A 27,124-nucleotide genomic window follows, 5' to 3' on the forward strand; every position below is an offset into this window, starting at 1 on the left:
TCCCAGCTACTCGGGATGCTGAGGCAGGAGAATGGCATGAACCAGGGAGGCGGAGGTTGCAGTGAGCCGAGATCGCGCCACCGCACTCCAGCCTGGGCGACAGAGCAAGACGCCATCTCAAAAAAAAAAAAAATTTTTTTTTACTACATGGCACATGTATACCTACGTAACAAACCTGCAGGTTCTGCACATGTACCCCAGAACTTAAAGTAAAATTTAAAAAATGCTGTTAGTCCTCTAATATATATTGCATCCAAAGTTGAGCAGCAAAAGCATTATAAGATATATAAAATTGAGAAAATAATAAGTGGAAAATGCTTTATCAATACATTAGAAAATATTTTTATTACTCATTTAAAACTCAAGTTCCAACTTTTTCTTTTTTTTTTCTTTTTTTATTTTTTGTAGAAATAGGGCCTCTCTATATTACCCAGGCTGGTCTGGAACTCCTAGGCTGAGATTACAAGTGTGAGCCACCATACCTGGCCACAACTTAAATGTGAAAAAATGGCAAAAATATGGCACAGTCTGACTATGTAACAAGTTAACATTTTACAGGTAGCCTTAGATACAGTAAAAAAAAAAAAAATTAAATCAATAGGGTTTTTAAACAGGTTGCGGTACTAATACACATACATATGCACACACATACATACATTTGTATATGGAAATGAAGCATGTGACACACAGAAAATGCCTTTTTTTTTTTTTTTGCTATAGCCAAGGGACTTTTTTTTTCTACCCATCTTGTAGAGAGGTGCTGCCAGTCATGAATTAGTCCTTAAATAGAAATGAGCAGGTGGTGACATTTTGGTATTTTGACATTTGTTCTTAGCTATTGTATTGCTTGTAAATATTAGCATGATTAACGGTCTCTATTCTGTTCAATTCTTCGCTGCCAAAAGTGATACTTGGTAAGTAGTGCAGTCATTTCCAGTCTACTTACAAAGATGTATAATCATGATCATAGGTGGGGATGAGACACAAAACAAGTGACCAATGAGGCTAGTTTAGAACTAAATCTTCTTATGCTGTACACTCAGTTCACAAGGATGCCACTTATATAAAAATGTCCTCTGTGAAGATCTTGTCCAGAAGGCTGTTGTGACTTACTGTCTTTTGTGGAGCTGTTTCTTTTACATAAAACCAAATACGTTCAAAATTCCCAGTGTGAGCCATTTGTTAGATAAGGTAACTTGCCATTTGATTGTGGAAGAAATAGGAATTTCAGTCCCTCTGAAAACCATCATTTGGTGCCAGGGCTAGCCATTCTTTGTCCAAAGTTCAACATTTCAGTGGTAGACCTTAAACAAAGCCATTTGCTGAGAAACCTTGATTTCAGCTTTGTAGTGACCGGATTCAATAGAATACATTTATCAAGCTAGTTGAAAAGCATTCTAAATCCACTTGTTTTCTCATTTTAGACAGAGCAAGAAGGAAAAATTTTAAAAAAAAGACAAAATCAGAAGTGCGGGGTCAAGTATTTTTTTCAACTCTTTGCAAAGCTACAGTGAAGATATTATACTCTATTCACTGTTTTAAAATCTAACAGACCAAACTTTTCATAATTCACAGAGGACATTTGTATAAAATTAGCATCCTTCTTCCAAAGTGCTAGTGTTCAACTCAAGGCAGAATTAGTTTTAAACTAGCCTTGCGTTGCTCCCTTATATATCAAAGATATGTCTTAGATAAGTAATGCAAAACACTAAGATTGTTTTCAGAACTTCAGTTTTGTCTAGAGTAGATAAGTAGATGTTGTTTTGGCTTCATCCAACAGATGACATGTCTTACAAAATCTCAGAGTATAGTTTAGCACCAGCTACCTTGAAAAAAGTTTTGATGAATTTGTTATTTGTTATTTTTTTATTTTTATTTTTCCATAAGTTATTGGGGTACAGGTGGCATTTGGTTACATGAGTAAGTTCTTTTGTGGTGATTTGTGAGATTTTGGTGCACCCATCACTCGAGCAGTATATACTGTACCATATTTTTGATCTTTTATCCCTAACCCCAGAGACTTATTCTAAGTCTCAATGAATTTTTGCATGTAGTATTGACATTTTAAAGCCTGCAGAGCTTCAGGTCCATTCCATTCAATACATTGGGATATGCAAGTCTACCTTTTTCCCAGAATGTCTTCATTGTAGAATCCAAAGCTGTTCTCTAAGGTAAAAATTAAACCATTTACAAATTTGGATCTTAATTATGCCAACATAAATTGATTCTTTAGGCTGCTGTAATTAATGTCTCATCTTCAAAACGTTCTATACTGTCAAACTCAAATATAGAATTATAGTGAAACTGAAATTTCCTCTGATTCAGAAAATGCCCCACCTCATTTTCCATCTTTTGAACTCTAAGTCCCATCTCATATTACCATTCATTATCCTATATTGAACCTAAAAAAGACTAAAAATGGCTTGGAGATGAGATAGGGATCTTAGCCCTATCATTTAACCTGAACTAAAACATTCATGATGGGGAAAGAATGACAGAATGAAATGAAAATCAGACAAAGGAAGACGGACTCCATGCAGTTGGTGTGTAGAACCATGAACAATTCTGAGGAAAATTGAATTCTGTTTTCCTTCTCTTATCATAAGAAAACAAGTGAAGCTTATGGGATGCCGTACACCATATACTCTATCATATGGATCACCCAAACAACAGAAACTAACTTCATATATCCTTGTGGAGCTTACGTGCATCTTCACTTAGAACAAAGGCAAATAAAGTATGATATGATTTTACAGCCTGTGTCCTTTCAGACCAGGCATGTTGGAGAGGCCCATCATCATGGAGAACACAGAAGGAACCTTTCAAAGCCTCAGGAATCTTCCTCTTTCCAAGAGAATATAGATTCAATGATCAGGTCTTCAAGGCTTCTTGAGAAGGCAGTAGAAGTAAAGCCACTACCTTCTTCAAAATCCTTGCTTCATTCCAGAATATTATACAATGAAACATCAAGGCTCAAAGCTCATGCATCAGTATTCACATGGTGTCTGGAGATCTTCCTCCCAGTGTTTACCTGAGATTATATATTCTCAAGGAAATGTAGCTTTAAAACACTTAAGGAATTTAATTGGAAAATATAAGATTTCTTGTTGATCCTGGGAAAGGTAGAACTCAGATCTTCCCATCCCGTTTCCTGGAGGGATGAGGGAGAGTTTTAAATTTGTGACTTTTATTTGTTTTAACTTTCCATTCACCCTATGTTTTGTTTTAGGCCTCCCAGACCTGTAACCAGCATGAACGACACCCTGTTCTCCCACTCTGTTCCCTCCTCAGGAAGTCCTTTTATTACCAGGAGGTAAGTTCCAACCCTATTATAAAATAAGCCCTTTCTTTGGTAATGAGCCTTGATTCTGTGGTAAGAAAAATATTCTCATGCAAGCCAAGGGCAGAATATTGTTCCTAGAAACTAACTTGCAAATATCCATTATAAGTTTTCAATTTCATTCATTTGTATGCATTTAAAGAGGGGTAGGGTGGCTTTGGGGATTAATGTCATGTCTGGAAACCTGCATTTATAATTTACCCACAGTAAGAATGTGGGGGTATGTTTCAGTTTTACTACTGACACACATGCATCCCATCTCATTAAGGAAGTCATGTTCATAGTCCTCAGAGTTGAAGTCAAAGAACTGGAATTTCGGGATGCAATGGTGTGTTACTATATAAATGGTGAAACGTGTCATTATTTAAAGCTAAGATACAAAAGAATCCTTTGTTGGTGAACCCTGGAGTTCCTGAGGCTAGAGGATAAAGACCAAACTTGGAAATGTAGTTTCCATATAAGTAATTTCACGATAATAATAAGAACTTTTTTAAAAGGTGGATCTGCATCTCATTTCTTTGCACAAGATCCATTCCCATGTGAGCAAGAAACAGGAGAAGCAAATATTTCTCTAAGAGTTAGCATCAGACATACGCAGGGTCAAGAGGTGCTCTGAGTCATTTGATCAAATATTGCAAATCAAGCACCAGATAATTATTTTATAAATACATGGAGAAGGCTCACGAGAAAGCAAAAACAAAGGTAAGGAAAATTGGAGTGAGTAATTGAACATAAGATTTCAAATGCCTTTCAGCAGAAAAAAGTACAGCCTCATATTTCACAAAATGCACATAATTCATCTTTTCCCTGAAGAGGTTTATAAGGTGCCAGTTTCACTGTAATATCCTGGTACATTCAACTGAGGATTTGAAGACAATGAGGCTAAGAACACAGCTGATTTTTTTTCCTCTGAGTTCCTGTATGTGCCCATCAACAGGAACCTGAGATGAAGATGTTCCCCATAATTGTAATTAGCAGAATAAACAGAATATGGCAGAAAATGGGGTTTCTGATATATAAACGAGGTCTGTAACAAGTGGAAATAAGGAAACAGTTATACAGCAGAACATCCACAGTAAAATAATATGGTTTAGGCCCTCAGTAACTTCCTTTTAGCACTCTTTTTTAGAATCACCAGCAAATGCAACCATTTTTTTTTTCTGGAATGAAATCATAAACTGTAAAATCTGTAAAAGACACAGGTCTGTGCATCTATCTAGGGAAGACCTGACGTGATGTTTAGAAATATGTACTTTTATTAGGAAGCTCTGCATTCTGCAAATGTCAAGCAGAGGTAGACCCCATCCTTACTGAAGGTCATTTTATATCATTTCAGCTCGGACGGTGCTTTTGGTGGATGCGTCTAGATGGATAACATGACTTCTTCTACCCTAAAATATTCCTATAATACTTTGAGCTGTTCTGGTTCCTCCAGGGTGCATGGTACCCATTAACCCAAAATATGATTATTTCCCTTTTTTCCCATTTTCAGTCATTTTGGAATGTTCTCTGTGAACCACAGATGTGTTGTTTAAAGCTCACATTTCTTTCTATCACCACAGAGATTGGCCTACGGTTTCTGTTTTGAGGGTGCTGTTCAATAAAGCTGTGTACACTAAATGTCTTTCCTCTCTGAGTGGGCCTTGCTCTGTCCATGGGAAGTTTTAATGAGGTCTCATTGTTTGACTCCCTCAGGTTACCTGAGGGGATAAGTGCACCCAGCCCTGTGGCTGAAGAGCATTCCCTCATAAAGCTGTACGTAAATCAGCTTGATCACGGTGCACGGTCAGTATCCCAGCCCTGAATTGCTAATCGTAGTAGTAGTTCCATAGCTAGACTGATAAGTCATTCTACTCTGGCACTAAAATCCTCTCATAGTATGTCTTATTGGAGATAGAGGTCTTCTGGGGTTTAATGAAATTGTGTTGAGACTTTTCAACTTGAGCTGGACTTTGCAGCTCTTTCCTCTCCTTTCCACATATTTTATGGATTTCATAGCCTCATACTGGTATGTAAGAGATGTATATATGTGAAGTGTATCAAGCTGGATCTTGTTTGGACAAGTCTCTGCTTTTGTACAATTTGCAAAAAACCCAGATGGTAATTTCTAAGACTCTTGAATTAAGGAGTCTATTGGAAAGATCTTTAGCATTAACTAGGTGAAGCTAGGACAATGTCATATAGATGGACCTCATTGCAGTTAAAGACTTGAGGACTTGTACCTTTCTGTCCCATTGGACCTGGTCCATTTTCCCCCCAGGGAGGGAAGTCTGATTCCTAATGAAGTAACAATTTCAAAAACAGTTTCTTGCTCTCGGTGCTTATTCTCTATCACTTGATAATGCTGGTGGTGAATCACTTTTGTTTTCTTAATCGTGTCGATAAACTAAGATGGATAGAAATCTATCACGCCAGATGTAGGCAAAAGTTAAAGGTTCTATACTTCTATCATTGAAACAGAACCAAAGAAATATGACCTACGGCTCTGCCCTCACCCCTAGCCCATCCCAACAATGAAATAAAACCTAAGCAAGCCAAGTATAGTGCCAGTCAGTATAGGGGAGCACCGAGAAAATAGGGAAGTTCTCCATATTTTATTTAGCCTAAGTTTAGTCTTTTGTATCATGACAGATCCTAGAAAGATAAAGCCGAATGAGGCTGAATTGAAATCCCCACTCCAGAATCCTCACCACAAACTCCTGGCATTATTCACCTAGGGCCCTTCACAAGCATACCACTTTGATCTTCAAAAGACACAGGGATATAACTTTGAAGTCTTTTGACATCCTAGTAATCTACTTCACACAGATTTATGAGTGTGTACCTCTGGTTACCAGCATCATCTGTCGCATTCCCTGTTCTTACATCTTTTCTAGCTATGTACTTGATTCACTTTTCCCTTACTTAAAAGAAAAAAAAAGCGATTCTCAAAGGCACTCTCCCTTGGTCCTTTGAAGTCTTCTTACATGTGTGTATGTCTATGTGTGTGTGCACGTGTGCACATGTGTACATTCAGTGTTCGTCAGAAGTTAGGTAGAATGTGGGTCATATAACATAATTGATGGACCGATTCACTTCATTCATTTTCTTGATTGTAAACTGTATCCCTAATCTATTTTGTTTTCTTATAAATTTATGGGAAAGAATGGCTGATTTGATGGAAATCTATTATCACCACTGGGGAAAGAGCTCTAAGAGCTATGTATGGTGAGCCAGCAACATTATCTAAGCTTATGAAAGTTAGTGTATTATTATTATTATTGCAGATATTATTGCAAGGACTGACCACAAAGCCAGGTCCCAAAGGCTCTTTCTCCCCTTCACTGCCCACAGCTCTGTGCCTCTTAGGATGTGCTATCTTCTTTGGCATCATGCCTCCTTTTTAAAATCTTAATTATCTTGCCATAATCATTACTTAGTTTACATGAGAAAGTTAACCAATACTTTTTAATGTCAAGTAAGCTTCTTTCACTATGGTCAAGCTTCTTCATTAGTCAGAGTAAAGACTAATAAAATTAGTCACACTTCTTTTACCTCCAATTTTAGAAACATCATTTAAAGGTTTCACAGGTATTTTCATAGTTGCAACCTCTAAAGTGGTAAGCACTCACAAATGGAATCACCTTGACTATTCTATATAACATCTAGCCAGGTCTTATCACTCCACCAAATATTAGGAAATTGCTTACAATTCATATAGCATGTTGAACACAATCTAATGTGCTAGTTTCTGGTTTGCTGCAATAACAAGTAGTTAATTAATCATATTGTATTAGATGGCCGGGCAAGGTGGCTCACGCCTGTAATCCCAGCAATTTGGGAGGCTGAGGTGAGCAGATCACCTGAGGTCAGGAGTTTGAGACCAGCCTGGCCAATGTGGTGAAACTCCATCTCTACTAAAAATACAAAAATTGGCCAAGCACAGTGGCGGGCGCCTGTAATCCCAGCTACTCAGGAGGCTGAGGCAGGAGAATAACTTGAACCTAGGAGGCAGAGGTTGTGGTGAGCCGAGATCGTGCCATTGCACTCCAGCCGGGACAACAAGGGTGAAAATCCATCTCAAAAAAATAAAAAATGATACTGTATTAGGCTCTGTAGTTCCTATAGGGAGAGTGCACCCACCCCAGATACTTCCCAAATCCTGATCCGTCCAAGAGGAGCAGCAATTGTGAGTTATTTTTTGGGTTGACTTGTTGGTCAGGTGATTGATAGGTTTGGGTTTTCAACCAAAGAAATGCTAATTCACTGTGCCTTTTTCATTTTTAAAAAATATTTTTGCTTACCCAAAGATTCTTTACTTAACAACCGTGGCTTTTAATCTGACTCAAAAAGTTCAAGCTAAATTTTAAATAGTTGTGATTTGATCATCAAAAGTAGCTAAAAATAAATTTTAGATACTGATTGTAGCTTTTCCTTTTGAAAATCAAAGTTTTCTTCATAGCTAATTTTTTCTAAGATTAATGCCCATCCATTTTCAGTCATAAAATAGATAAATTTGTAAATCAACATCTGGCACCACCCTGAAGATTTCTCATTCTTTTCAAACTTTCTGGGCATGTTGTATGAAATTTTATGAAGTTGAAATAATCACTCTCTGCAGATAATTCTTTACTTCATGTAGCCCCAGAGCTCTACTAATATGTTAGATCTTTCCAAACTGGAATTACACCAGTCTACACATCAACCCTAATAATTTTCTATACTATGCATGATTAAAACCACAGTCACGTCTCTTGTTCAGTTCAGTAACCTTTACTCTCCTAGTAGAGTTGCTTTGGCTGTTGTCTCCGCATGCCCTATACCAAGCAAACTTTCCTAGAGCTCTCCTGACAAAAGTGCAATTGGTGTGACTTGATGATACCTGGGTACAATGTAGTAAACTAAATATGACCTAAGAATTCTTATTTTTTCCATGGTACCTGTTTGAGATGGTTGAACTTCTATGCCAGCCTGAATTGATGACAGCTAATTTTCCCACTGAGACACTAACCTATTTTTTAATACTGGTCTATGAATTTTCAGGTAATACATATTTTATATTTCAGATGTAAGCTATTGAAATCTAGAAAAAAAGAAACAATGTTTCAAGACATTATTTCTTGACAAAACAGATTTCTGGATTTTTTTATTATATTTAAGTTAGTGTGATGGCCTCATTACTAGACTATGTAATTCTAGTGAGAAGGAAAATTTTATACACTATAGATAGTTACTTAAGGAGACAGCCAACTTTATAAGTCATTCTTCACAAATCCAAATGTCATACAAGCTTATTAATAATTTAAGAATCAATAGAAATGAAAATATCTGTTCTTAATTTGCTATATTTCAAATATTTTCTTTTAACCATTGCGATAATTATTCTATATTAATATAATTTGTTTCTATAATATTTGTTCTCTGTGAGACTGCAGCCAGGCCTTTAATATCATGTTCAAGAAAAGAAAAAATAATCTTTGTCAAGGGCTAATATAGTAACTCAACATTAGCAGAAGTGGTTTTTAAAAATATATTTCAGGTATCCAGGAAGCATCTGTGTGTGATTTTGTTACCTTTGGACCCACCCCCTAAATATTTTCACTGAAGTAAAACTATTGGCATCAGTCGTCACCCTTCAAAGCTAAGGGAATAATTTTTTTAATAAGTATGAAACATTTTGAGATTGTTCTACTTTTCCAGAACCCATTGTGTCACTGTGTGTGTGTGTGTGTGTGTGTGTGAGAAAAATTTTGGGAGGTTATTTATCTCTAGATATGCTGCTTTCCAAAGGTCTAAAAAGGAAGTGGTGAGAAGCTAGAGGATTTTTGTTAGAAAAACAAAGTCTAAAGGAATATTTCCTGCCTTTTTTCTTTCAGCCGATATATGAACTTCAAAATTTACCATGCCATGCCCTCCAAGGTATGGCTGTTCCCACAACCATCAGTGATAATATGTATGTGAAAGGATGTGCTCATACAGTGGCAAGGGATTAGTGAAAAGAAAAAGATGGCGATAAGAAACAGAGATTTGTGTGCACATGATTTTAGAAATGATAGTCTTGCTTCTCTTTGAAACTCAGATTAGAAAAGGTGTATCCCATGGTCAAGTTGAATGCCAAATAGTTCTCAGTTTCGGAGCTTAAAAGGAAGAATGCATTCTGATTTGAAGACAAGGCATGTAGAACAGAAGCAGCTTTTGAAGCTCAGGCTGGGTTGAATGAAAGCCATTGTCACATTCTGACACAATGATATGCTGGAAGCACTCTTTCCTTAGTCAGGAAGTAGGTTCCATTGTACCTGATCCCAAATCCCACAAAGAATTAGAAACTTAATTTCTCCATGCAAACTTCCAAGCTGCAAAATCAAAGTTTAGAATCTAAATTAGTCCATAAAATATTGTGATAATATAGCACCTTGAAGGGATCATAATAAGCCACACATCATTACCGTTTTAGTCCCTTTATGTTGCTATAAAGGAATGCCGGAGGCTGGGTAATTGATAAAGAAAAGAGGTTTAGGCTGGGCACGGTGGCTCACGCCTGTAATTCCAGCACTTTGGGAGGCAGTGGCAGGTAGATCGCCTGAGGTCAGGAGTTTGAGACCAGCCTGGCCAACATGGTGAAACCCTGTCTCTATTAAAAATACAAAAAAAAAAAAAATTAGCTGGGTTTAGTGGTGGGTGCCTGTAATCCCAGCTACTCAGGAGGCTGAGACAGAAGAATCGCTTGAACCCAGGAGGCGGAGGTTGCAGTGAGCCAAGATCACACCATTGCACTCCAGCCTGGGCAACAAGAGTGAAACTCCGTCTCAAAAAAATAAAAGAGGTTTATTTGGCTCATGGTTCTGCAGGCTGTACGTGAAGCATGGCATCAGCATCTGCTTCTGGTGAGACTTCAGGCTGCTTCCACTTATGACAGAAGGCAAAGGGAAGCTGGTTTGTGCCGAGATCACATGAGGAGAGAGGAAGCAAGCCACAGAGAAGAGGTGCCAGGCTACTTTTAACAACCAGCCCTCAAGGGAACTAATAGAGTGAGACCTCACTCATTGCTGTGAGAATGTCACCAAGCCATTCATGAAGGATCTGCCCCCATAACCCAAACACCTCCCATTAGGACCTATTTTCAACATTGAGGATCAAATTTCAACATGAAGTTTGGAGGGGTCAAATATTCAAAACCATAGGAATCACTATTTTCACAGCAACTCAAGAGAAAAAATTTCACTTTGCTGCCTCTCTTCAAGCTTGGGAGCTGGAGAAGAGGTTCTGGTGGAAAGTACTTCAAGTGAAAAGACTTTAAAGACGCAAGTTTTAAGTGAAACCTGTCTCCCAGTCAACTCTCGAGGTTCTTGATTCATTTCATTTTGAAAGAGTGGCTATTTTTGTCTTGTTTTCATCACGCATTTGGCCTCCTCTGTACATAGTCATATTTTTGGCTTCCTGGAAACAGATGATGAGAAGAAGAATTTGAGGCTAGCTCTAGAAATTACGGAAACTATGTGAACAGTGAGTATCAAAAAGTTAGAAGTGCTTCTGGCACTAGAAATTAAGAGCTATAGCAAAACAAAATAGTTTATTTCCAGAAACTCATATATGTTCACGGTGTAACTCCCATATTTTCCAAGAATTATTTTTTCTAAGAATTCACATGGGAAAGGAACGGAAGATAAAAGGTTTTAAACTATTTCTTTAAACCAACACTGGCAAGGGCCAACACAAAGAAAATGACAACAAAAGTTAAGAGATGTATCTATATAGAATATGTCTCATTCCTTTGAGGGAAGAAGGGACCTGGTTAGAAGAAGGAAGAAAAGGAAGAGGAGAGGAGAGACAGGCAAGTGGAGTAGAGGAAGGAGGAGAGGAGCCCAAAGATTTGAAGAAAAAAAAAAGGAGAAGGCCACCAAAGGAAAGTCCGGCCTATTGCCCCCTTCTCTCAGCCCTACCCGTACACAGTACTGAGGCTAGGGCTCCTCCATGCTTGGGCTTTGTCAGTGATGGGTGGTGGAGCCACATTTCTGGGCCTTCACTGACACATCTTCCTCCCATAGAAGTTCACCAGAATAATTTGTGGCAAACACATCTTTGTGGTTGACGTTCCTGTGTTTCTTTTCTCTGCTGATTCTTGCTTGTTATCTTGCATGTTCAGCATGAGAGGTTGTCCCTGTGCAATTATTCGGCTGTTTGCTTAAGAAATTATTGCCACAATTTCTGAGATTCAAAGAAGAAAGAAGCATAAGAAGGCAGGGAGATAGTTTAGTTTGGAGGGAAGAATCATGCATGTTTCACACAGTGTTTTGAATGGTTTTGCAAGCATCTGAAATAAATTATGTAATAGATTCATCTATCTTCAGTTACAAAAAAGAATTGGGGGGATATTGGGCAGCAGGGGTACTGTAGGTACTGCATAATGAATGTATGGAGATCTGCTTCAGTAGACAAAGTCTGGAATGCAGTTTTGGTGGGGTAACTGTACATCACAGAAAACAGAAACAGTTTTGGTGGTATAATGGTACACCAGAAAATGATGGCTGAAGGTGGTTATTTGGCCCTGATGGGCAGGTTTCACAGTTTTAAAAGGAAAACATCAATATGCTGGAAAAAGAAAATTATTAAGGTCATCAGGAAAGTAAATTATCCTAAAACACAATCTAATTTATTTTTAAAGTCAATTTTGGGCCGAGCATGGTGGCTCACACCTGTAATTCCAGCACTTTGGGAGGCCGAGGGGGGCAGATCACTTGAGGTCGGAAGTTTGAGACCAGCCAACATGGTGAAACCCCATCTCTACTAAAAATTCAAAAATTAGCCAGGTGTGGTGGCGCATGCCTGTAATCCCAACTACTCAGGAGGCTGAGGCAGGAGAATCACTTGAACCTGGAAGGCAGAGGTTGCAGTGTGCCAAGATCTCACCACTGCACTCCAGCCTGTGCAACAGAGCGAGACTCTGTCTCGAAAAAAAAAAAAAAAGTCAATTTTGTTGGGTACAGTTGAACTTTTTAAGTATAGCAATACTTTATATAACAGATGCCTTTCTGAAGAGCTGAGTGAAAATGTCATTCATCTGGCAAACATGCATGTCTACTCTTTGCTAGTCATTTTCTTTACAAATCAAATTTAATATTAAATTTATCAGATACCTCACTGTTCAAGGAATCTTTTAATATACACTATTATAAAGCAAGAATTCCAACTATAATGTGCATAGTTCTAATGTGTTATGTATAAATTTATATTTTTTAGTACTTCATGGCCTGAAAGAATGGTGCTTTATAGTAGAGCCTTAAAACTTGTAGTACAAAGTTTTTAAGATTTTAACTAATTTATAAACCATTATATATATATTTAGTAGATTTAGAGTTTCTTGAAAATTTTTGGTGGAACCTCATAATTTAGATCCCAATAGTTAAATATTTGGTATTCAAACAAAGACAGACAATTTATTTTTCTATTTTCCATGAAAAAGGAGAGGGACAATTTTAGATTCACCAGTGTGCAGGGCAAATTCTTACTTAACCTATAGAGGAGCCAACTTTCTTCAAACACATTACCAATACAATTGTAATACTAAGAATTAATACCATATTTCTCAATGTAGCATGACTACAAATTGTCACAGTAGATTTTGGATGACTTTACCATAGCCACACTTAATGAATTATTATTTATATTTCTATTTGTACTTTAATAAAACTATATTTTAAACTTTAAAATTGTCATTTAAATTACTAAAGAAAATGAGTAGTTCCCATAATGAATCCATAATGTTAAGAATTTGCTTTAGCAATGAGACTATATTCACTAGCTTTGTATTAATATAAACATAAGAAATAACAATATATATATATAAGACTCAAAGGTGTATTTCTCTGTTCCTCTGAAAATTTTCTTTGTAGCTCCACAGCCAAGATCATGTGGCTTTTGCTTGGAGTAGTAAAACACTTCTAATATGAAGCAATCTCTAGCTAGGTAATTTTCAAGTCTTTCTATCCAGAACAGAAAGTTGGAGGATGTAGGGAAGGCTAAAGTTCTTGAGTGGGATCTAAAGGCTGGCAGGACTTAGTGAACTATTGGACTGTTTACATGATATGCCATGATAAATGTTGAATGAATTTTCATTATGTCTAGACATACTCAATATAAATGCTTGCTTGTTAAGCAAATAGCAGAGGTCAAATCTGGGATCATGGTGATTGTGATTGTGGTTCTCAGGCTGGGTTTCTATTCCTACTTGAACTCTGTGGAAATCTGAAAACATCTTGAACATTTCAAAATAATAAGAGATCTGTCTAAATGAAACTTGGATCTAGACTTGGGAGTGTCTGTTGCCAGTTTCTATTCTTGAATGCATTGCCGTGTTTACGCTCTTCTTGGCTTTCCCATCTTATTAACTAGCTCTCCTCCCAAGGACAGTGAAGTAGAGCAGAACAAACTGCTGGCTAGGGCTGCTCCAGCTTTTCTGAAGGGCAAAGGGTAAGTTACAGCCAGAGTGTACTGGAACCCTGCATTAACTAAACTAACAGTGGAGATTTCTTTTGTCAAAAATGCTTTGTGTGTGAAAGACCATCTTTGATTCAGTAAAAGCAGCTCTGCTTTAACCCAATTAACAGCACTAAGTAGTTATTTCCAGTAGACACATCTGTATTGTTATTCACTTTCCCAGATTTGTGTCTTTTTCTTTTTTGAAATGACTAAGCTGAAGACTCGATTTTCTGAAGGATATTTAATCTTTGTTTGCAACCCATTTCAATGTATTTACTCTACAGATGAATACCTTGGCCTTAGTGGTTGAAAAATGTAAATCTGTTTTCTAAAACTTTATTTAACCTAAATGGAAGTCTTTATTTTTAAAGTTAGTGAAATCGAATTGTGGATTTCATTCCCTGGATTTCGCTTGTGTTTTTCATAGCACATCACTTACTACCCTCCCTTTACCTGCTTGGTTTTCTAAATGCCTTTTCTACCAAAAACTCACTCCTACCTCCTCTGCTTATTTCTGTCCACCTCTCTTAACAACACCCTTTCTTTCCCCCTGCCCTGTTTCAGGATACAGTACAGCCTGAATGTGGCAGACAGGCTAGCTGATGAACATGTTCTCATCGGGTTGTATGTCAACATGCTCCGGAACAACCCCTCATGGTTAGTGCAGGTTTGGCTGCTTGACTGTCCTTAGAGAGGGATACAGTCTGAGCTGGTGACAAGCAGTCTCAGCAAGGAGCAAGGTCACTGGATGCCAATGGTGACACTGAAGCACTGTTAACTGGTTCAGTTAAGAAGTCTTTCGTGATGTTAGTTTGGATACTTCCCATGAAGGAACCATAGGATTCATATCCTTGTTTATATATTAGCTAAAACGAAAACTTGCATAAAGGGATGCCTTGCTAAATATTAGCCTTCAGGTAGATTCAGGACTCCGGGTCCCACCAGTCAGTTCTGTGCTACGTGTCATGTCAAATTACCACAGGATGGTGATAAAAGAATTTGTCTTATTCCAAGGACATGGATGTCTCTGCTGATTTGGAAAACAATGCTTCATTTTACTTAAGAGTGAAAAAGAGAAAATGCGATGTGATTGAATCACAAAATGGAAATCATTTCTTTAACAATGATAACAGTGGGAACAATCGTCTTTCAGCAATTCTATTATACATTTTTCTGATGACCATCCTGCTAAAGCCTGCTTTCACATCTTGGAATACACAAAACTTAGTTTCAGATATGTTAAATTCAGGAATTAAGATAGCCCTGTGTACTTGGATAAAGCCATTCAAAAGGCTTTTCTCCATTTTCATTGTGACATAGGAGACTCCTTCCATTGGTTAAAGTTACTTGATATTAATAATAAATGTGGATTTGCAGCTTGAATTAAAGGAAAAGGACAAACTATGTATCATATGTATTTTTCAATCTAGTTCAGACTACTGTTTTATAAACATATTTAGCAAACCAATTCCTTGAAAATATGTCAATTTTTCTCAACCACTTCAATTTTCTCTCAATTAAGGGCCCATGGATTTTCCATAGTTACAATTATTAAGAAAGCCAATGGGTTCAATTTCCATTAAAATGTTTCAAACCTTTAGCATGGCAAGTCCTCTTTCCTCTACTATTAGAGGAAAAGTAATTGGCAAAATTAATGGCAATTACATTAAAAGTGATGACAAAAACTGCAATTACTTTTGCACCAACCTATTATTTCACCAAGGCATCCCTCAGATGCTAGGCCATTGCTCCATGCTCCTTGCCCTCACCACTTGATGTTATTAGCCGCTTTGTTTCTGAACCTCTTTCCTCCTCACTTGAGTATTTTCAAAATTTTCTTCCTATTACTGCTTCTTAGATCTATTTTTGCAAGATTAATACATGAGATAATTTTTAGTTCTCATGAACTGATGAACATTTATGTGCTTTAGTACATACATGTATCTTAATTTGTATTTTTAAAAATGTATAACCAGTACACGAGTTTAATTTTACCTTAGATCCTACTGTTTAAGGGGATAAAAATGCACTCTTTGGCTGACGTAAATCCATCTCTTTCTTCAAATTTTGTGAGCTTCTAGATTAAATAGTATCCACTTTTTCACAACTCAGCCTCCCAAACTACAAAATTGCTTTATTCCCAAGGAGTTTGGTACTCCAGTGTTACATGGTAGCTGAAGCAGTAGAACTAAGCATTGAATTTTTTTTTAATTGTATTGGTCATCTGTGAAGAAGAATACAGTCAGTGTAGATTCAATTGTAAGACTATGATGCAATCTCACATCATGTCCTCTTCCCATAATTCTAAGCACACTCCAGTTATTTCTACTGCTCTTCTTTGACCTTTTCTTAATTAAGGTTGTTAACAAAATCTCCAAAGAGAAAAGCTCAGAGTTTGTCACTACCAGCCATTTTCCCTACTCAAGTGATTAATCATATTGACTTGATCGTTACTTAAGACCATATATCTGTCTCAGCAGAGACACCTTGCATCTGCCTGATGAAAGCTAAATGTGATTTGTATTTTGAAAACAAAGCAGAATTTAAGACCAACCAATCAATGAAGGAGGCTTTGTTTTAATAGCTGCACACTCCATATTTCTCATAGTTTTTTTCTATCCTTAAAAAATTCCAACTTCTTTTGCAAATTTCTCATTTTTTCTTCCCTTTTCTTTATGTTTAATTAGATCCCAACAATTCCTCATACCTGTCATGGTTCTATAAGTAATGTAATGACCTCTTACCTCCTTTAACATCATTGTAGCTACAATGCTTTACCATCATTAAGTTACAGTGAGACATATAATAATAGTAATAATAATAGTGTTTTTAAAACACCTCATGCCAAGCTCTATGTTCAGAGCCTTGTGTACATAATTTCTCCTAGTCCTTAAAGTAAGCCCATGGAGTAAATAAGATCATCCCCCTTTTATAGACAAGTAAAGGTATCATTTTAGAGAGCTTACCTGACTCTCCCTTAGTCCCACAGCTATAAAAAGTGGGGCAGAGATTTTAACCATTATCCATCCAAGTTCATAACCACTGTGCTTCATCACCTCTTTTAAAATCTGCGTCAACACATGCCTTTCAGGATCTTTTGTGGATGCCTCCTTCACACTGCATCCTCCACGTATTTACTGAAACTGTATATCTTATTCTAGTGTTTTTATTTGATTTTAGCAAATATTTTGAGCACATACTAGTAACAGGAATGGTGATTCTTAACAAGTTACCTTTTATGTATGTAGTTCCTTGAGTTGTGACTTCTCCTGTTAATTGTAAGCTTCAAAAAGGGCAAGAGTTTTGTTTTCAGTCTCTTTTATCTTATTACAACAGCTGGAGTAGGAATAATAAATTTTGTATTTATGAAATGCTCCAAAAATTACAAAGCCTTTTTCCACACATTATTTAATTTACTTCTCGTAGTCCTAGAAGGTTGGATATGATTATTTCCATTTCACTGTTTAAAAAATATGAGCTTTGAGACATTAAGTGACTTATCCAAAGTCACATGCTAGTAAGGGCTTGCAAACAGGTCTTATGACACTGGTTCCCATCTATTTTCCACCCCATTCCTTGGCCTCCTTGAATGTGCACACTTCATGAGATGCTCTGCAAACAGGAACCTAATAGCTGTTCTCCATCAAAAGCTTTGTTTTTGCCATTATTCTGACATAATCCTGATTAACTCTATGTGGGGGTCTTCTACCCTATATTAACTACTTAACACAGTGGGAAACTGACTTATTTGTAATAGTTTGCTGCTAAAGAAACACTTATGTCATTGCTGGTTCTGTCAGATAAGTCAAATAAATAAACTGCAGCTCAAGGGAGAATTTCTGCTTCCTTCCTAATTCAACAAAGTTTTAAAAGCTTTAATAATTTGTATGCACCTTCCTCATTGCAGGAGAAGGAGTCTGAAAATGTGGTACAGTGGGCTTTTACTACCCTCCCCCAAAGCTTGTCAAATTCCTGGGCTTGCTAGTTTATACCAAGGTCTGTAGTAGACCAACCAAATGATTTGAAACCAGCCCAGAACTTCTACCTCTAACATTGTCACTTGATTAGACTCCTGATGTCATATGACTAGGTTAAAATTGTTCTGCTTATATTTTTCTCAAGTACAAGAAAGTGTACATTTGTGTTGTCGATAGATTTCTTGTTAAGTGGGTTAATAATCCATCTAGTTTAAAATTGCTCCACAATATTTTATGCTTTGGGAAAAAAGACATCTAAGAATGCCTCTTTCAGAATTTCATTTACGAGGTCTAAATTTTTATTAGCTTGCATGCTTACAACTCTTTAATAGATTCCTATTGGACCTAGTTTACAACCCAGACCCCTCACCATGGTGTACAAACCTGCATGTGACTTAGCCCTTGCCTACTCCCTTCTCAGCCTCAGATCTCATGGGGTTCTCCCATTCAGTCACTACATTTAGTCATGTCAGTTTTTGATCAATTCCTCCAACGAACCAAGCTCTTTCCTGCCTCAAGACTCCAATACTAGTTCTCCCCTCTGTCTAGAACATTCTTTTCCATTTCACCCGTACTATATGCACATGAACTTGCTTGTCTAGCTTCCAATCTTAGATTAAAGACACCTCCCCCAGTAGGTCCTCTATATTAGTCTCTATTATAGCATACTATTTTTATTTTCTTCTTATCAGCTGCAGTCATTGTTTGGTTGGTTGGATGGTTAGCTGTTTGGCTGGTTAGCTCATTGGTTGGTTGGTTGGCTGACTGGTTAGTTGGTTGGTTGGTGGCTGGTTGGTTGGCTTACTATTTACTGTATCTTCAGTGGGGCAGGGACCCTCTCCAACTTGTTCACCACCTTATCTCTGACATCTAGCACAGTGCCAGGCACATAGTAGGTGCTCAATAAACATCTGTTGATATTGTAGAATATCAGTAGTGCAGTAGCTAAAAAAATTCCATCTTCCCCTAAACAAAGTTGTTAGGAGTAGTCAGAAACTTTACTAGCAAAATTAGAATTTTTACTATTTAAAAAAATCACTATTATAGAGTAGCACTTAAATTGAACATTTAGTATAGGAGTATAAAATAGATGAAAAATTAAAGTATTAAGCTTTGTGTAGTGGTAGACATGGGCAAAAATAAGCACCAGCAATTCACTGATGTGAACAGAGCAACTAATAGGGCATTCTAAAAATTTTTTTAAAAACTTAAAGTGATAATTGGGCAAGAATTTTTTTTAATTTTAATGCCCCCCTAGATTCTTCATCTTTGTATTAGTTTGCTAAGAATGCCAAAGCAAAATGCCATAGACTTGATGGCTTGAACAACAGAAATTTATTTTCTCACTGTTCTGGAGGCTGGAAGTCCAAGAATAAGGTGCCAGCAGGGTTGGTTTCTCCTGTCCTTGACTTGCAGATGGACACCTTCCTGCTGTGTCCTCAAATAACCTTTTCTCTCTACCCTAGTGTCTCTTCCTCTCCTTAAAAGAACAGCAGTCCTATGAGATTAGGGCCCCACACAATGACCTCATTTAACTGTAATTAAACGCCCTATCTCCAAATATAGTCACATTCTAAGGTACTGAGGGTATTCGTATGCTTTAGCATATGAATACTGGGGGAGACACAATTGAATCCATAACCCACTTCCCCACTGAATCCACTGAATTGTATGCCTTTAATATTTTTAATGTGTAGGTCAAGATTTGACTGACTCTTTTTAGTCCATTTTGTTGATTTTGAAAAATGTGAGTTTATTGCAATCTGTTGAAAGAAAAAAGAAATTATAATCTGTTGAAAGAAAAAAGAAGAGTTACCTACACTTACTGACAGTGTCTCTTTTATATGAGTTTTCATTTCCTGTTAACACGACTCCTTTTGTTTAGTAAAATTTTTAGGAACTTCAACTATAGAACTGGACTTCTGAGAAAGATATTTCCTTAGAATCCTGGAAATATAAATCTAAAGACTGTCACATCAGGAACAGTTGGAGTAGAAGGAAATGGAGGAGTCTGAGAGTTTTTAGAAGATAGAATGCATGACCTTGACTGTAACATAGGGGGTTGTTGAAATCAGGGTCTCAATAAAGGAGTTTAAAGGTCTCCTTTAAGGAAGCCATTATTGTGGTAAATTCTTATTCTTATCCATGAAGATTGCCATTTCATGATTTCCTGTCTTTTTTTGTTGTTACTCCAAACCACTCACAAAGGGCCACTACACTAAGCTTTGAGAGTTAGTTTCTTTCCCCACTCTTCAGTACTGTAAAACCATTTCTCAGTCCCCAGTGTCACTTTGTTCCTTTCTACCCTGACTCTCTTGAGCTCACTGACTTCTAAATGCCAAAAAAAAAGTGCTCTATTCCCTTAGCATTTTGCTCTAAACCAACTGCCAAAGATAGGAAATAATCTAATAAAGCAATCTTCCATTTGAGTTAACTAATAATGCTTTCTCAGGTACTAATCCTCTTAATAGAAGAGTAGTACATGAAACTCGATGGCCTTCTAAATTAATTTCTAGTGATAACATTCCCGTCACTATCCAGAGTAGTAGAAAAAATATGAAAAGAAAATATAGAAGCATTTATATATGCTTTTTCTTTTGCATTTATATGTGCTATATGCTTTGGATCACAGTATTTTCTGGTTGACTACCCTAACTTAGAAAGCAGAACAGGCCCAGAAAAAAATCAAAAGAATGTGAACAAACCGTGAGTTCCCAAAAATCTTTGCTAAATCACACTTTCATAAGCCCTAGCTCAGCTGGGGCCACTTGAGTTTCCTAGAATGCCATTTTGAAATCACTGGCAACAGACACTGGCCACGCATTTCAGGTAGAATGTGGAGGGCTTTCAAAATAATGGATTTTCCTGCTCTGAAATGCAGTCAACACTGCAATCACTTGTTAATTCATCATAGTCTTGTAGCAAGATTACTGATTATAAAGTCCTGAAATGAATAGCTAGGGCTGGAGAAAGTCTTGGAATTGGTATTTATTTTAATGACTTAGGGATTATTGATCATTCATTTTCAACTATTTGTAATTGAAGTCTTGAAATAGAGGAATTTATCAGAAGAATGCCTCCTTCACCCTTGTATAATTTGAACATACTGAAATGGCATATGTGGACCCATAAATTGTTCATGTGCACAAAGGGGTAATATATCACACAGGCCCTCATTCACTCAGTGCTGGGGGAGGAAAGGCATGGAGGTATGAGTTATCGCTTGCTATACAGAATCCCATATCTTCACGTCTTACATTTCCAGGAGGCTTTTAAAAAATATAACCTTCATATTACTTACACTAGCTAGTCATTCATTTTAAAAGTACTTTTATCAGAAGTTTTTATCAAGATTTTTAAAATTATTTATTTATTTCTCAAAATACAAATGTTTCTGACAAAGTCACTTTCAAGGTGTCAAAGATATCATGTTCCTGGGCCTGGAGCAATGGGCATTGTTATCCGCAAAACACTGTGTTGAATTAGATGTATAGCCCCTAATACATGAGCCAGAAATGATAAACATGTTAAAGTCAAATTCAGTTGTCTCTTTGTGGGGTAGTTTGATGTCCAAAGAAAAGACAGTGTAACTTTCTCTTTTTCATTGAAGCTGTAATAAAGAATTTAGTTATTATTTTTAACCATTGCGGAATGCAGACATTGTTTTATAAAGACAGACATCTGCTTTAAAGCATCAGTTTTCCAGAGATAATTCTGCCTTTGCTATTAAAATTATTTTCTTACTCCAAATCTAAACTTGTGTAATGAATAAAATCTCAGTCCACTAGGATTGATACTAAACATTATGTAAGCCCTATATCCTACAATTTTCTGTCTTAAGGGAATGTTTATAACATATCACACATGCTGTATGGGTATCTGTTAAATACTCTTGAAAAACTCTCTCTTTTATATCGTTTATATTTAGGCTTCATTTCACATATTTGTGTCTTCCATTTTGTTTTCAAGATCTTCTAGATCCTTGATACTCAGTGTTGAACCAGTACTAATGGACCAACATTATCGATATTTCTTGGAAGCTTGTTAGAAATGCATCTTCTCAGGTCCCACCCTCCCAACCTCCCAACCTCCCCTACCCTACCACCACAGAACCAGAAACTGCATTTTCACAAGATCCCTAGGTGATATGCTTACACTTTAAAATTTGAAAAGCACTGCTCTAGATAATTGTCAGATGGTAGATGATATTTTGAAGGAGATGAGGATTACTAATGGATATGAACATGTTACTTAAAAGGCAAAATAATAATAACATTATATTAACTAATATTTTTGAGCACCTCATGTGTTCCAGGCATCACACTCTTTTGATGCTTTTTGCATACATTATCTCATTTGAGCAAAAGGAAAGAGAAGCCTCTTTTTCTGAGGAGGGAGAAATCAGTTGTTAGATAAGGAAATTCAGGAATGTTCTAGTTATTTATTATAGCTCAGAGAAAAGGGCTAAGTCTAGAGTGGAAGTATTCACATTAAAACAGCTATAGCTTATATATGCAAGGGGTATAGGCTAGAGCAGAGATAATGTAGACAGGAATGTCTTATGAATGACCAGAAAAAAAAACAAACCTTTTATATAGTGGATTCAGCCAACCAGAGAAGAGCTATTTGGAAGTGACATAGCCAAAATGCTGGAAGAACATAATTCACTCATCTTCTCACTTCAGAACAAAGGTTAAAACACTATGTTTCATGTTTACTCTATTTGTAAATGTACATATAATAGTGTGTTACTTTATATGGATCCAAGTGATTGCAATGAATAATTCTTACAACCTTAATATTGGCATAAGAGGGTGTCTTTACAATATGTATTTATGAGTTAATTTCTTTAAGGAAGAGCCGTAAGTATAAGAACTGATGCAGAAGAGTGTAAGTATGTTTATGAATGAGAGGAACTAGTTTCTGATCTTGATTCTGAACTGATACATACCACAATAACCGATAAGCCAAACTACAACCAACTAGTCTGTTAACAAGATTAGTGCTATTGGTATGTTTCGTAGAATTATTTTTAATGGCACCCAAAACTTAGTCTTGAATGGAGCATTTCACAGAATGAAGTTTTCTGAAATATGGAAGAATTAGTAATGCTTCTATTTGCATTAGTTTTTAGGGACTCAGATCATCCTTATTCTAGTATGAACAGTTTCTGTAAATTTATAGGAGGCATTAAAAAATTCCATTAAGGTCGTTGGGAGTCACTACTAAAATTCTGTTTCTCTGAAAGTAAATATAAAAGGCAGGTTATAAATAAGTAGTAATATTATAGATGAGACTTGTATTAGTTACCTTATGCTGCATAACAAATTATCCCAAAAGTTAGTAGCTTAAAACAACAAACATTTATCATCTCAGAATTTCTGTAGGTTGAGAATCCAGGTTTGGCTTAGCTAAGTCCCTCTGGTTCAAGGCTTCTGTGAGGTTGCAATCAAGATGTCACTTAAGGCTGTGATCTCATCTGAAGGCTCTGCCAGTGGGGATCCATTCACATGGTAATTGGCTTGCTTGGGTTTCTCATCACCTGGGTCTTTCCATAAAGGCTGCTTTATGACCTGACAGCTATTTTCCCACCAAACAGACCAAGAGAGCTAAAGAGAAAGCAAGCAAGTCCAAGATGGAAGCCATGGTCTTTTTATAATCTCATCTTGGAAGTGACATTCCATTCCTTCTGCCATATGCTATTCATTAGAAGCAGATTAGTAAGTCTAGCCCATCCTAAAGGGGAGGAAATTACATGAGAATGTAATACCAGCAGGTAGGGATCACTGGACATTGACCACAATGATTTTTTTCTTTCTTCTTGCTTTCATATTTTCTAACATGTCAATTTTGGACATGTGTTACTTGTGTAAAAAGGAAAGAAAAAATGTTAAAGGCAATAAAAGTAAGAGAAATTCTTCTGATCAGATGTATTGATCAGAATAGTCACCTCTCTGTGAGGCTTTCTTAGTAAGACAATTGAATTGACTGAAGACAGGATTTATTAGTGACCTTCCCAACTATATATTAGATCATGTTACAAATTCAAGTCTGAGATTGTTATTCTAACAGGGTTTTGTGTAGTTTGCAAATCTTTTGCACCAAAACATTGAAATAGTAAAAACTCCTTGTGGTAATATGACTGCAGCAATCTTTCTCAGTTGCCTAACGGTCTCCTTCTTGCTTTGTTCTTAATAGCATGCTTGAGAGTTCAAACCGGCTTGATGAAGAACACAGGCTAATTGCCAGGTATGCGGCAAGGCTGGCAGCAGAGTCCTCTTCGTCTGTAAGTAGTTGGAGTAAAAGGATTCATCTGTTGGCATCTGGGATCCTTGAATTTTATATGTCATGTTTATTGTTATTATAGCTGGTGCTGATTACCAGGACAATTTGTGCTAATTTATCGTGCATGTGTTTGTTGCTAAGTTTGTGGTGTCTTGGTGGTGAATTTACAGTTTAAAAATGGAAGACTTGAGGAACAAAACCATCCACAGTAGTGTGACCCTGGAGTCAAACTGGAATCCTCGTATCCCCCTTCACTCAGTGTCAACCCCATATGAAGGCCCAAGGAAGGGGGCAAGGACTGGTTGTGATTCCTTTATTTAAAGCAGGTGTGGTTAGTGAAGGCACTAAGTTTAAGGCAGAGTAGTTGCAAGTGACACTTAAAATATACCAGTAGAAATAATAGAGCTATAGCTTTCTCCATTTGTGTCTGTCTCTAAGACGAAAGCAACTGTCAGCTCAACACATTGATTCAGAATTCATCTGTGCTGACTAAGGGTGAGTTGCTATTAGTGCGTCACAAAGGACAAAGAGTGGCAGGGGAGCAAGTGAGGAAGCTGTTTCCTGCACCTCTCACATCAGATGTTGCAGTTATCAGAGCCCTTCATGCTGAGCATTTAACCTAATGATCCCAGATGGGAGCTGTATAATGACCAACTGCATTAGCCCTGGCACTTGCTCTCTGTGACATCTGTGACTGTAACACTGTTAGAAACTACCATGAGCAAGATGGAAGGGATCCAGGACAGGCTAAAAGTGTACTGTGTGCCCCCAAAATCAGACGTGATAAAACAGAGATGTAATTGGAGTATATGAAATTTTAAGGGCCATAAGTAAGGAGCAAACATGTTAAAGAAAATTAAAATATAAAATCAGCTGAGAATACAGGAGAATTAGATTTTAGGACAAGCAACCACTCCAGGAGTCACTTGAAAGTAAAGACAAAACAAAGTTTTTGGAAAAACCTCTTTTCCAAGTTTTCTTGCCTTTATCCATGCAAATACTTCTATAAACAGAGGCTATGGTATACCAAGATATGGGATTAGCAAGCACTGCTTCTTTGAGTTCAGTCTCCTCATCTGTACATAGGTGTAAATATGCTTATTATATATGTCAGTGCTGCCTGTTATTAGCATCCACTGAGATAGTAAAATGTGTGAAAGTACTGTATAAACCACCAATTACAAAATGGCAGCCTGCAGACCAAATTTGTCCCCCAGAAATGTTTTGTTGAGCCCCACAGTGTTTTCAATTCTTTATTAGATGTCAGGACTTACAAATCAGATGGTTTTCCTTGAAAGTCTGGATTTTCATCTTATCTTAAAAGACTGACCAGATCAGATGCATGTTCCTTCCGACAGCAGGCAGCTGGAGTGGAGGCATTCCTCTGCTGCTTCAGACAGGGCAAGTGTATGGCACTTTGCCACAACCCCTACCCTGGCCCACCTCCCTCACTTGGGTTACTTCCCTGCCCCTTTCAGCATTTGCATTAGTGATCCCTGGCAGACTGCTAAATCTCCATGCACATGTTATTATTTATATGTGTACTAAATTCTCCAGTCTTGTTCCATTTCTTTCTGGAGAACATTAGTAACTTGTGTTCCTTGCCTACTTACACTATATATAACCTTTGTGGATCCGTCATAGGAAAGATACCGTCCACACATTAATTCTAGTTCCTTTGTAAATCTCTTCATAACCACATATTAAGAATAGTATGATTAGCTGAGTAAATCATGATTAGTAAGATGACACTTGGTTAGAAAGGAGATAGAAAGGTCATTTAGTAAATGGGTCAATGTTTTTCTTTATAATTCCTGATCAATTAATATACATAGCAAAGCAATGACTGAAATTCACAACTGGCTCAGATAAGTTTCTACCATTTATCAATACATAAAGTATATGCCAGAAAAGGAAACTTATGTAATGAAATCAGAAGAAAATCTTGAATCACAAGTCAAAGTTGCCATATGCCAGAATTAGCTATCGAAAGTCATTTAGGATCTAAAATGTAGGACCTCAAAATTTCTTGTTAGCTATACAAGTCATTCTTTGCTGAAAAGAGGTGTGAATTAAAATGCATAGACAGCTTTATAAAAGCAAAACCTTTACAAAACTTAATCTTTCCTACAGTTAGGTTTATGGACATTAAAAAGCAGGACAAGATTCTCTGCATCTGGCTTAGGCAACAGTTGCCATTTTTAAAAGCTTTCCATTCTTCAGTAGAAAGATGAGTTGTGATTTTTAAAAATTTGTTTTTAAAACAATAAAAATTGGTGTGGAGGAATTTCTAAAATGTACTGTAAGGCAAAGAAAGCAAGACACACATAAGTGTACATAATATGACCCCATTTTTGTAAAACAACACCAAATAAATCCTTGACTAAATATACATAAACATACACAAAGAGATATATATATATGGTATATGATTAATGATATCTATGTTTATATGAGAATGGAGAAAGCTATGACTGCATGTATACCAGTCGTTAAAGCTGATTGCATTTCTGAAAATGATGAGCTGGAGTGGTGTGAAAGTAGAAGCAAATCAAAGAATATACATGAATATGTGAATTCATCAATCTAAAACTACATGTGTGAATAAAGAAAGACATAAAAGTTTGTTGATTAGAAGAATCAGAAAAGTAAGTCTTACCAACTATGACTTTAAAACTATATTTTTATTTATTTATTTATTTTTGTGAGATGGAATCTCGCTCTGTCACCCAGGCTGGAATGCAGTGGCATGACCTCAGCTCACTGCAACCTCCACCTCGGGCTCAAGCGATTCTCCTGCCTCAGCCCCCCTAGCAGCTGGGATTACAGGTGTGTGCCACCAGGCCCAACTAATTTTTGAATTTTTAGTAGAGATGGGATTTCCCCATGTTGGCCAGACTGGTCTCGAACTCCTGACCACAAGTGATCCGCCCGCCTCAGCCTCCCAAAGTGCTGGGATTACAGGTGTGAGCCACCATGCCTGGCCTAAAACTATATTTTTAATTGTACATTACAGTAATTGAACAGTAACTCTAGAGAAAGCACCCTCTCAACAGTGCAACATCTT

At 37.0% G+C, this 27,124-nt stretch overlaps 1 protein-coding gene across 16 annotated transcripts in view; it reads left to right on the plus strand.

Moving 5' to 3' along the window:
• Positions 1–27,124, plus strand: part of DTNA (dystrobrevin alpha) — a 394,389-nt gene that overhangs the window by 328,583 nt on the left and 38,682 nt on the right. For 6 of the 16 annotated variants that reach the window (XM_055368709.2, XM_055368711.2, XM_055368712.2 and 3 more), the window contains 5 exons: positions 3,230–3,313; positions 5,036–5,125; positions 13,709–13,786; positions 14,360–14,452; positions 23,971–24,058. In XM_055368709.2, coding sequence (XP_055224684.1) covers positions 3,230–3,313; positions 5,036–5,125; positions 13,709–13,786; positions 14,360–14,452; positions 23,971–24,058 — 433 coding nt within the window. Of the gene's footprint in view, positions 1–3,229; positions 3,314–4,676; positions 4,968–5,035; positions 5,126–13,708; positions 13,787–14,359; positions 14,453–23,970; positions 24,059–27,124 lie in introns of those variants that run through there. The other 10 variants (XM_055368720.1, XM_055368717.1, XM_055368721.1 and 7 more) reach the window with 3 other exon arrangements.

This window comes from Gorilla gorilla, chromosome 17 (assembly GCF_029281585.2).
Source record: "Gorilla gorilla gorilla isolate KB3781 chromosome 17, NHGRI_mGorGor1-v2.1_pri, whole genome shotgun sequence".
Lineage (NCBI taxonomy): Eukaryota > Metazoa > Chordata > Mammalia > Primates > Hominidae > Gorilla > Gorilla gorilla.